Source organism: Taudactylus pleione, unplaced genomic scaffold, assembly GCF_031769625.1.
Source record: "Taudactylus pleione unplaced genomic scaffold, aTauple2 ptg000015l, whole genome shotgun sequence".
Lineage (NCBI taxonomy): Eukaryota > Metazoa > Chordata > Amphibia > Anura > Myobatrachidae > Taudactylus > Taudactylus pleione.
Genome location: NW_028284417.1, coordinates 22,230,661 through 22,243,301, shown reverse-complemented (window position 1 = coordinate 22,243,301; position 12,641 = coordinate 22,230,661). Strand labels below are relative to the sequence as shown.

General features: G+C 39.9%; 1 protein-coding gene across 2 annotated transcripts in view; it reads left to right on the top strand.

Moving 5' to 3' along the window:
• Positions 1-11,851, top strand: part of ORC3 (origin recognition complex subunit 3) — a 111,613-nt gene extending 99,762 nt beyond the window's left edge. The window contains exons 18-21 of one of the 2 annotated variants that reach the window (XM_088471907.1): positions 2,515-2,656; positions 2,817-2,924; positions 3,447-3,520; positions 11,465-11,851. In XM_088471907.1, coding sequence (XP_088328033.1) covers positions 2,515-2,656; positions 2,817-2,924; positions 3,447-3,520; positions 11,465-11,570 — 430 coding nt within the window. In that variant the 3' untranslated portion in view covers positions 11,571-11,851. Of the gene's footprint in view, positions 1-2,514; positions 2,657-2,816; positions 2,925-3,446; positions 3,521-5,233; positions 5,522-11,464 lie in introns of those variants that run through there. The other variant, XM_088471916.1, reaches the window with a different exon arrangement.
• The last annotated feature ends 790 nt before the right edge of the window (positions 11,852-12,641 follow it).

The following is a 12,641-nucleotide window of genomic DNA, read 5'->3' as shown; positions in this document are numbered from 1 at the left end:
GGAATGAGTGAGAGGATGTGTGTGAATAAGGCTGGAGATTTAGGATTGAAAAGGCTTTGCAGGCCAGTGAGAGGAGTTTAAAATTCCCTAGTGGGACAGAGAGACCGCGGCTCCAGGCACTGGCTGAGGGAGAAATGAGCTTATAGCAGGCAGCTAGAGTGAGCTTTGAGGTGAGGGGTGGTGCCCACATCTTTCTAATGTGCAACTATGAGACAGAAATAAGGCTGCTTATTTCATAGATATTTTGTACACTTATGGTAGATTTTTTTTATTCCTTAGTACTTCTGAAAGTAAATGCTTAGAACAAAACAAATATACGAAATAGTGGTTGCTCATATGGTCTTTCACAGGTGCTTGTAAAGGGAGGGGTTTACTCTGTACTACAGAAATCGAAAAATAAAAGTTTCCCTCCAGCACACTGCAAAAAAAAAAATTAGCAGAAAGGTTTGAATACTACATGATAATAGAAATCCAGAGATCTTTGCAAATATATGGTAAAGCGCTGGACCACGTCAAGGCTCCTCTAGACCCACTCTGGGTCATATAATTGTATACTGTTGTGCCACATGATAACAGCACATATATAAATATATTTAAGCTGAGAGCCAACTCATCTAGGAGGTATCCCAGAAACCTCCAAATAGCACTACAGGAACCAGCACAGCCTCCCAATGCTGATCCCATCCATGCCTCTCAGAACAGCAATACAAAATAGTGGTTGCTCATGTCAACTTAATGGTCTTTCACAGATGCTTGTAAAGTCTTCTGAACTACAGGAGACGGGAAAAAAGGGTTTCCCTCCAGCACAAAAAGACCCACAAAAACATACACCCAATACTTCTGCATGCTAGGTTTCTTTTTATATCCTGCCGCTCTCCTGCCTGCCCGCGACTGCCAGTGTTAGACAGTGCACCCCTATTACTCGCACTCCTCTTCCCCTCTGGCAGCACTTTCTTCATTTGCTATGGGTTCTTTATTATCGGAATCAGAAGTAGATGTTAATGTGTCACAAATCCATTAGCTTAAATCCTGAACCTCAGCTACCGCCACTGTTATTTCTTAGACAAGCACAGTATGCCTGCTCAGCACTATATACTATATATTTTTGCCATGCTGTGCAGTTATTTAAGACCTGCTATTAGTATTTAGAATCTGCTAACCAATATAGCTACCTAAAGTTAAAATAACCTAAGAGGTTACATAACCATACTACAATCACTAAACAATAACAAATGATTGAACACACATTAGTTTAGTTCTACATATAATTCTGCCCAGCAATGCCTTCTGAACAAATTTAACTAGTTCATAATTGATTAGATGGTTTTTACCAAAGGGTTAACACATTCATTCTTTTTTATTCATATTTTATTAATTTTACAGGTATAGAAAAACCTAAAAACGGGTGTAGTTATAATGTCGACATCACAATGTCGACCATTATGAGGTCAACAAAATGTACTGAATCCCCTGAAACTACTACCCAAAATCTGAGTTATCTAACATCTACCCTAGAACTATAATAACATCCTTAATATAACTAGTTAAGGAAAAAAGTAAGAATCTCTGAACATTATGTTATAATAGTGGGAGAGGATATGGCTAAAGAAAAAAATATATATTCTTTTTTTATGTAATGTAACATTGTAGCAAGGACAAATTGGCTCTGAGAGGAGACCATTAGGGGAATGGCCATATAATTTTAGAATAATGTTAGTCTAGCCGCTGTTCTGAACTGGATATAAGCCACCCTCCCCTGATCGCTCTCACCGGCTACCTAACAAACACCTCTTTTCTCCCCCCAGCGCTGTTTGGGGGATTGGTATGAAATACCGACAATCAGGATCCTGGCAGTCAGAATACTGACACCGGGATCCTGACAGGGTTAACATACCGACACTTGTTGGTCGGTATGCTAACCCTCCCCCTCTCCCTACCCTAACCCTCCCTCTTTGGTACCTAACCCTAACCTCCCCCCTAGTGCCTGAACCTAACCTCCACCTCCCCACTCCTAGTGCCTAACCCCTAAACCTATCCCTCCCCCATCCCCGCTACTTACATTCGGCATCCCGGTGGTCAGGATGCTGGCGCTTGGATTATGACCGGCGCCGGTATTACGGCACCTGTAATGTAAGTCTCAGCATCCCGACCGCATCCCCTGTTTGGATGCACAGAATTGTTCCCTGAGTCCTGTCAGTGCCTGAAGCTGGTGTCACGAAGAGGCAAAATGTTTACTCCATTACATTGTTTTTCACTTTGTAGAAAATGGTCCTTCTGAGATACATGTCCTGTCAATCCCTCTTTGTGAAAGTGTTACTTTCTACTACTTTAACCCATGCTCTGGGGCTCCATCATAATATTAACAATACACAAGCGATCTTCTGTTTATGCAACTGTTTCTGTACATATGTTCACATTTTCTTTAAAAAAATGTTAAGTCATTCCACTTCACATTTATAATAATGCAGTAACTATGCATGACGTTTTGGTTTCTTTGATTTGCTTTTATTTCAGAGATTACTTGGCACCCCCAGAAGTCCAGCTGTTACATGAGGTTGTATATTTTGGTCATGCCAACATCCTACGCAAGCATCTGAATGCTGTGCCCCGTGTCGCACTGCACACTGCTTTGAATAGCCCTTCATCTTACTTAAAGGTACAGAGACTGTTTCATTTTAAAATCAGCTGGTGCATTTATTTTATTTGGGAATTTATTTTATTTGGGAGGATGTGTTTTATAAGACAGGGTTACTTATGAACATATTTATAAATCAACACAGTGCAATATCTGATTAATCATTTTTCTTACTGCTCAGTCATTGGACAATGAAGGAACCTTGTCTAGTGCAGCACCTGATATTTGCATCACATACAAGCTACATCTTGAATGTGGAAGACTGATTAACCTTTACGACTGGTTAGAGGTAAGTGGGAAACATGACAAATAGTACATGGATAGTTCGGTCTTTATTTTGGTCATGCAGTGTCTGTTGCTTATGAGAAGTAGTATTAGACGTCCGTGGTATCTCTTGAGTCCAACAAAATGATTTTCTTAAATTACCTTAGTATCTGATCTGTATCTAGCAAGGTATATATCTAATTCTTAAAACCTATTCATTATTAATCTAATTTTCTGTAAGCAAGACTTGGCATTATTTTTACTTTTGTTTAGTCTCATCAACCAAACAATACTTTGGTTCAAATGTCCCTACTTTAACAAACTATATAAAAAAAGTGCCCCTAAAGCCGGTGTTTTCATAATCTGTTACAATGACACTCGCTCCACTTGGTTCCAAAAAGCAACCAAGAGCTTTTAAGAAGTGTTTTTTATTTATTTTCTATATTTTTTTTTTTTACTAAAAGCTTTTGTTATGGTGTAGTTGTTGCATCATGATGAATGGCAGTAACCAATGTCTTGTCACATTTTATTTTCCGTGTATTTGCAGGCATTTGCAACAGTTGTCAGTGCTGGTGAGGAGAGTGACTCAGATTCCCTGAAGCAAGTGGATGAAATGACTCAGTATCCTTTTATTGTTCCTTTTATTTGTCTGTTTAAAGTAAGTAGAATGTGGAAGCAGCAGCTGAACATTTAGAAATGCAGCACATGCAAAGGCTTGTCCTCTGCCAAAAACTTGGACCTGATTCTGTGTCAGCTTATTAATAATATGAACATACTCAATCTTTAAATCCTCTTTCTCCCAGATCAGCTTTCGCTTCTAATACATCAAGAATAGCCTTGGCTGCACAAGCAGCATATATATTTTTTCAAAGTTGAATTGATATGGGTGAAACTAAAAGAGGATTTACACAATGCTGGATAGATCCCAGGAGTAAGGTAGCCAAGCTTTACTGCTGGAGCCCAACTTTGGGTTAATTCCCAAAGATCTTATTTGGTGACTCCTTAAAATGTCCAGCAGTTTTTACTGTCTGACTTCATTTTGTCCTAACCTGTACCGTACATTTGTTTTCTTTAAATATTATATTAAATTAATATAAAAAGGGGGGGTGGATTCGGCGCCAGTGAATATTAGTGACAAGTGTGAACAATTTTAAATGTTCGTATAAATAATGCGGATAAGCCCAAATAGATATATCTAAAAGGGTGTCAGCTCCATATCAATAAAATGTAGTATTGGTGAAAATACTACTAAAAATTTTTAGAGAAAAAGGGGAGATTGACTTAGGGCGACAATACCGCTATTAACATATATTGAAAACCAACTTATAGTCTAAATAAAGTGCATATTATTGACACATTCACATGTAAAATATTAAATAACTCCAGTTTAAAACCAAACACTAATTTAAAAGCATAAACCCTGCCTTTAATATAGGCTAAATAGCCTTATATCATTCAGTTTAATGGCTAGTGAAAGTGCTTAATGCCTAAAGTGCATAAGTGAAAATAAATATATATACCAATATATAAATAAGAGATAATTTATTCTAAACACAAAAAGTTCATGACAGATGGTTCCCCCATGCACATTGGGGTAAACCTGATAGCATAAATACAATAAAAACAAATACAATAAATTAGTAAAAGATGAGGAGAAAACTGCTTATCTGATTAAAAGATATAGAGATTCTGCATAAGTCCTTGGGGAAAGAGCTAGGATCCCAACGCGTTTCGTCCGCTGACTTCTTCCCACAATTACAAATACACATAATCTACAGACAAATACAAATCACATTATTCAAAATATACAATACACAAAACAATAGACCTCTATTGAGCATATATCTCTACACTAAATTCCACTTCGCTACTTGTGCATAACATGAATTTATGCAATCAATACAAGGGGTAAAAAACCCAGAGCAGTCCAATTAGAATATTGATCCTATAACCGCCACACGACAGTTGAATGTCATGTACTGACTTGCCAGCCGAATATTGTAAAACCGCTGTGTTGACGTAATATTAGTCCGTTGTGCAGGTCAGATAATATAGCGTTGCGGCGAGCAAAAGATTGCCAATTTCTCCAGTGAAATGGGTTAGTGCTATAGCAAATATGGCTAGGCACAAACAATCATATCGTCTCCCTTGGCTCCTGCTGCGCTGATATGTTATCCTCAGCTGTCCTTAATACAGGTCAAGTGGTGCAGCGCCGCTGTATGAAGTAGGAGCCGGTTTCTTTAGTCAAAGTGAGCAGGTGTTGGAGCGGGGGTTTTTGGAATCAGCAGTCACTCAGTCTCCCCTCGTCTCTATTCACTTGACAATACTGCCCAGCCAAAGCAACAATGCCGATGCCCCTCTGTAGTGTCGCCGCGGAGAACAAGGTGCGGCTCCAAATAAACCAGCTGGCGGTACCACTGGAGATCATCCACAAGTAGGAAATGCCGTGTAGTAGGGGGGAATCCTACGGGGGCTTTTTCAAAGAGTGATTGTCAATTGATTTGGATGTGTTTATATAGCCCAGAGCAGGCTTTAATTGGGTCCATAATTCAGATTGCTTATGTTCTCCAGGTGTATTGGACCACAATTCAGGTGGAAGCTCAGATTATGTCCTTTATTATGTAACCCTATCCAAGTTCACTTTTGTTGCTCAATAGAAAAAAGAAAAGTTATTATTTTAAATAAATATCTATATATACATATATTTAACATTTTAAAAACTGATAATATCAGGTAATGTAGGTCTATTTTTGTTCCTACAGTATCATTAGCTTCAATAACATTACCAGTCAATTGTGACCACATCACAGCGTACAACATCGTTTTCAGTTTCCAGTCATATTGGCCAAATGCTGCAGCTTGCTGACTGACTAAACTAAGCTTCAAAAGAGTGGTCTACCAGACAAGAGTGTAATAACCAATTATCATTCCATATATATCACTGCACCCATACCAATAATTTGGTAAGACTATTTGCCAATTTATTATTTGTGGGGAGTGCACCGTGGAATATATTAACAAAGAGTAAGGATAAGATTAGTATTGCAATAACGGGGCACTCAAACAAGCAGTGACTAATAAAATATAACTTATTTGGACATTAAAAGCGAATTATAAAACCCTATAGGGATGTATTATGTAACGTGAGTTATCAGTTAAAAAACAGACACCCTAATGACGGGGTATATTCCCCGGCTTCCTTAATACTGGCACTGAGCTATATGTAGCAATACAATTATCCAAGCTAAACTATGTGACTGAACAGCAGCAAAACACTCGGCAGTTGAAAAAGAATATCGTACATCTAGGACACATAGAGGGGTATTCAATATGGGAGCGAAAAAAGTCCATGCTGGACTTTTCGCTCCACATCGGAGATTTTCTTGGGATAAAGTATCGGGCGCGCGCCCGCTTTATCCCAGTATTCAATATAAAAGCTACGAAAACGGGAAACTGCGAAGTGGGATCTGCGTAAATAAAAAAAAAAAATTTTCCTTGAATAAATTGTAGGACCCCCCTAAAGTTGTAAAAACATGGGGGATCACTATGGGTACCCCTGTTTTAGCCTGCAAATGAAAGTCGGGGATTTAAATAGCCGCAGCAGGTGTTTTTTTCCCGACATTGAAGAAGTGTTGCAGAAGAGCATTTGGGGTACATGAAAATGGGTACTGGAATATTTTTATGTCCCTAAAGTAAGTTTTAAAAAATTCTGCAACTATGCACCTGCCGCTAATAGCCTATTCTAGAATACACCTGCCGCATATTTGCAGAATAGCCCTGAACCTATTTCCCTATTTTTAAACACTTTTTACCCCAATTTTTTTTTTTTCACCCCAATTTTTAAATTCATTTTTTGGGGTGTCCCTATTTTTTTTAAACGTTTTTTGACACAGTTATTTTTAAAATGTAATTCCCAGGGGTGCAGGCTATTTTTTTTAAGCCTGCACCCCTAAACCCCAATTCTGCACTTTTTTTCACCACCTATTCAGTGGTGAAAAGTTATCCCCATTTTTTTTCAAAGACTTTTCGAACCTGCGAAAAGTCTTTGAAATTGAATACAGTGTAAAACCAAAACCAGCGAAAATGACGTCATTTTTGGCGAAATTATCGCAAAAAAGGACTTTTCGCTCCATATTGAATACCCCTGATAGTGGCACTGTTCGATACTATAGAATGTTTTCATTAATCAAGAACTAGATTCGAGGCCAGCATATTTAAATGGAGATGGAGTACTATTTAGTGGAAGGCAAGTAAAGGATTGCTTAATTGATTAGTGTTAATAATTTAACTATAAAAAAGTAAATCTGAGAAATGGAAAGCACTGTTACAAGCATCCAAAATCCCAATGAGGTTGGTTGATTGATTACAAAATACAACTATGAATAAAAAATTTTATAAATTGAATGAACCATTCAAAAATAAGAATTCAAATTTGATTAGTGTTAATAATTTAACTATAAAAAATTAACCTGAGAAATGGAATATAAAACACTACCAAAAACCAAGCATCCTAATGAGATTTATTCAGCATAACAGCCTAGTCAAATTGAATAATTAATAATTATATGATTTGATGATACTAGTCTATATCTGCTGAGAAGCTGCAGGAAATGGGGCCTATACACCTGGATAAGAAATTGGTGATGGATGGCCTTGCAAGATACAAAAGCACATGAACACCACGGTAATATACTGTACACTGCCTGTCCAACACAGACAATATTGGCAAAGCTCATAATGAAAAATTGTGCACGATGGAATTATCCTTGAAGCCCTCCCACCCATCCTTATGTTATGTTGTATATTAAAAAGGACATGCACAGTTTAATCACTTCAGCAACAGGGACTGTCACTTTTATGGCTGAAGTGCTTGCTTTGTTTGGGCCCCCAAAAAACAAGCTACCAATGGGCTTAAGGCAGCAAATAGTGTTGTTAATCATGTCTACATTTGGAAGATGTCATTATCCTGCTCACCCAGTGTTGTTAATATCATCATATTATTAGCTCATCCCCACTGGAATCCACAGTTTCCACTTTGTTGTAGTTGGCGGCAAAGGTCTTCCTCATATAATTTGTATATGAGGAATTTGTAATTAATTTTTACAAAAATCATTTTTTCCACATTTTTAGGAAATAGCCTCCTATGCTGATTGCTCTCAAGGTTCCCGGCGGCGCATATCTCAGGGTATTTTTTGCGAAAGATACCCTGAGAAGTGTAGGGAGAGGATTAATACGGACAGCGCTTTCTCACAAGCTCTGTTCCTGCATGCAATATTTGATACATCCTTGAGATGTATTCAAATATCACATTGTGATTTTGGGCGAATTTGTCACACCCCAATCTGCATCTGCGGATGATGGGAGTCACCACTTTTCCTGTAACTTACACTGGAAGGATAATACATTATACACATTTTTTTGCACTAGTGGCTTTGTTTTTTATACACCGGCACACTGCTAATTGTTTTCAGTCACTTGGAAGAACAAGTCTTTTTGAGAATTAATTTGGGGTGCAGATAATGGGGGGACACTACCGCAACACACATCCTTCCAGTGTAAGCGACTAACACACTATGCAATTTATTTTGCACTGTCTTTGTTTTTTAGACACTGACAACACTAGCAACTGTTTGCATGTACTTGGAGGAACAGGTCTCTGAGAATTGCTTTGGGATGCAGATTAAGGGATACCACCGCATACAGAACAGTAACATATGCTGTATCACTTGTCTCAACAAACAAGTTCTTGAAATACACAATTTAATTTTGAAATTCAATTAGAAAAGACTGCAGTGTTTGTTTGTTTTTTTTAAAATATTTATAACTGGTAAAAACTCAACTTGGAGTGCAGCAGCCTCTAACGCAGTATAGTAATTTTTGGACAGATAAACAATATAGTATACTGCAGTTATAAATTCCTAGAAAAAAAAAAAAAGTGCAGGTTCACTTTAAGAACCCCCCCTCCAATCAATAGCACCGCACAAATAGTAGTCTGTTTGTACATCAGTGTGTGATTGTGCAATTTATGTGACACACACACACACACACATTGACCAGTGAGAATGATGCCTGCAGTCACACTTCCCAGGCACCGGCTCCTGTCTCCAGATCTACCTATTAATCTCTAAACCTAAATGTAACTAACTCCTAATGGCACCCTGATGGCTATCTAATTGCATTTTTTAACACAATTTCTCACAGTGCTCCAGCCCACAGTCCTGCACCCTCTCCTGTTTGAAATGGCGCCCAATCACAAGGGAGAGACTTTTATATGCAATCCAATACACGCGAGATTCCACACGGGAAGATAACGTTTTGGGATACGAACTTTGGCAGTTTCACGGGGTTAGGGTTTTTTTTTTTGGGGGGGGGGGGGTTAGGGTTATGCACCCCTAGGTGAGGGGGTTATGGTCATGCACTACTGGGGGGGGGTTAGGGTTAGGCACGACTTGGGTTCAGGAACTAACGGGGAGGGTTAGGGTGCGGGGTGGGGAGGGTTAGGCACCAAGAAAGGAGGGGGAGGGTTATTATACTTATCCGACCCCTGTTGGGCTACCAACCATCTGTATGCTGCTGTCGGTATTGTGACAGGAGGCATCTCGACAGCCGGCATTACATACCGATTCCAGTTGTATTCCCCGTTTGGCGCTATGTAACCCTTGTGGCACTTTCTGCTGACCGGTTTGTACTGTACAGGCCTGTTTCGAATACAAAATCAATTGAACAAAGATATGACATGATTGGGTACAAATTCAGAAAAAGTATAAATTCTTGGGACAACCATGAGAGATGAGCTGTGATGTTGCCCACATTCAGACAAGACCTCTGGACTAAGAAGCCAGTTTGTCCTCCTGTAACAGTGTCTACTATAAGAGTATTGATTCAAGTATTGTATGACTGATCCATAATGCCTCAAGAAGTAAGGATCTGCTGAGAGTTTGGGACAGGCACGGATTCTGCCTGGGGCATGTTGTTGTTTAATTCTGCTGTCAGATTTGCTTCTCCTTTCCATTTGTGTGTGACACAGTAAGCATGTGGAAATTAAAACCCTTATGGCCGGCTGCCTATGAGGAGAATTGGGATAGCCGATACTTCATTACACATATGGTGCAGAGAGGTGGCTGTAGCAGAGCCGGCACTAGGCCGTGCTGCGCCCAGCGCCGTATTGAGTTGCCGCCCCTTCCCTCCTCCGCTCCCTCCCCCTGAGCTTACATATTACCTCTACCGCCGGGAGGGAGGGTGGGCATTTCCTGCGCCCTCCGGATACAGTGGCGCTCCGGGCGACGGACTGGCTTGCCAGTGCCTGGAGCCGCTACTGGGCTGTAGCAGTATACATTGGTAATAGACTGATTTCTCAATCTATGAGCCATATTCAATTTGAGCCGAGCCGCGATACTTTTTCGCGGCCCGAAACATCCGCCTACTTCGCCTGTTTTGTAGGCGGAAAAGTATCGCAGCTGTCCATGCTTTACCCCGTATTCAATTTTGAAAGTATGCGAAAACGGGACCCGTCAAAACTCGAAAACGCGGAAAGTACTGTCAGATTTAGGGAAATCAGCCTGACTCCCCCCCAAAAGATGCTCTGACATGGGGGTTAGTTATGGTACCCCCTGATTTGGCTTGCTGAAGGTATTTGGGGTTTTTAAATGGGTTTAATAGTCGCTAAATAGCGTTTCATGAAAATAACATCCCATCAAATTTGGGGTACTTGAAAATGGGGGTCAGCATATTTAAAAGTTGCTAAAGTGAAGTTGAGAAAAATCATGAAAAATCATCCTGCCACAAGCACCTGCAATCAAAAAAACACTTGGGGACCCCCCCAGAGTCAAGTTCGCTAGTTTTTGTTTGTACCCCCCAATTTTTTTTCCACCCCCTTTTTCTAAGTAATTTTTTGGGATGTCCTTAAGTGCTTTTTTTACATTTTTGACACAGTTTACCTTTGGGGGACTGTCTGAAGGCTGCAGGCGGGTTCCCGAAACATTGCACCCCAAAACCCCAATTCTGCACTTTTTTCCGCCTCCCATTCATAGGTAAAACTTTTCCGCCTATTACATTGCGTTGACTTTCCGCCTAGGCGGAAAGTCTTTCAAATTGAATACGGGGTAAAAGCCAAACAGGCGAAAATGACATAATCCGTGAAAAGTTTCTGCCAAAAACACACGGAAACTGACTTTCCACCTCAACTTGTGTACGGCCCTATGAGTCTTATATTATTTATGAGCAATATTGAAGGTACAATCATAAAAAAAAAGACTGAAAAAGGGGTGGTGCTACATCAAGGAGTAAGTTATCTAGGGACCCTTTTCTTGGCCATCACAGTCCACAGCTGTGAGTATTTTCCCTTACTAATACATCCATTCTAGAAACATAAGCTTAACAAAATTTCTATACTTTGTCCCTCTTTCTTGAAAGCATGCATTTTAGCATTCCAACAATTGACATTAGAATTGAGCATGTGTTTGCGGGTACTAACAATATTTAAATCAATTTATTTTTTGACAATTTTTTTTTTTTTTTTCAGAAGTTGATCACAAATTAGTCATATTCCTTAACTATGTTTCTCAGTGCACGTTTCATCAGGGCAGTTTCTGAGCTGGAGCTCTTAGGCTTTGTGAAGCCCACAAAGCAGAAGACTGATCATGTGGCTAGACTGACATGGGGTGGATGCTAATGAAAGAGAAACAGTCTTCAAATGCGTGATGAATTTAAAACAAAAAAAAAAGTTTAATAATAAAAAAAATTATAATTTTATTTGTGATTTCATTTAAAATACTGTTAAATGAACACAACATTGTGCTTTTGTGGTTAATATTCCAATATTAAATATTCCCTTGCTGTTTGGTACATATAAGAACACACAGGTTGCTATTGCTGTTACACGCATTTATTTTATTCCTGTACTTGGCAAAACAGTAAATAGTTTTTTCTTCAGGGTGCATAGGGTACACAGGATCTACCTTGGGGTATGTAGTTCGAGTGATCCATTGCACCAAACAGCTTACAGTTTTGAAGCTCCCAGCGTGCACTGGTCCTCCTCCCTAAAATACCCCGCCCCCAGCCACAGGCATTCAGTTTTTTTGTTTGGTGCGCGGCAAGTATCCATATGCCCTGTTTTAACAGAGGGACTGCCTAGGCAGTCGCAGGAGACCCCTCAGCTGCCTTCATAGGCACTCTGGCGGTGAGATGGGACTTAAGGTTGGCATACCTCTTTCCTCCAATCTCCCTCCTCCCAAGGGTTGTCAGAAAGTTCAAGCAGGAGGGTGGCAGGATAATACTTATAGCTCCTGCCTGGCCCAGGAGACATTGGTTCACCGATCTGACATGTCTATCTATAGACAGTCTACTGCCTCTACAAACGGATTTACTAGTGCAGGGTCCCTACTTATATCTGGATTTACCTTAGCTGGCTTTAACGGCATGGCTCTTGAGTCTTCCCTCTTAAAGGCCAAAGGTTTCTCTTATTTCTGTAATCCAGACGATGCTGAGGGCAAGGAAGCCTGCTTCGGCCCGCATTTATCACAGGATTAGGCATTCATTTTTTTCTTTGGTGTTCCCACAGAAAATATGACCCTAAAGTCTCACGAGTGTCTCACGAGTGCTTGCTTTTCTTCAGGCGCGATTAGACTTAGGTCTTCGTCTGGCTACCCCGAAAGTTGAGATTTCTACATTGTCAGTAGAAATCTAGTGCAGAATTGCTCCCCTGCTGGATGTTAGAACATTTTTGCAGGGGGTTCTCCGTCTG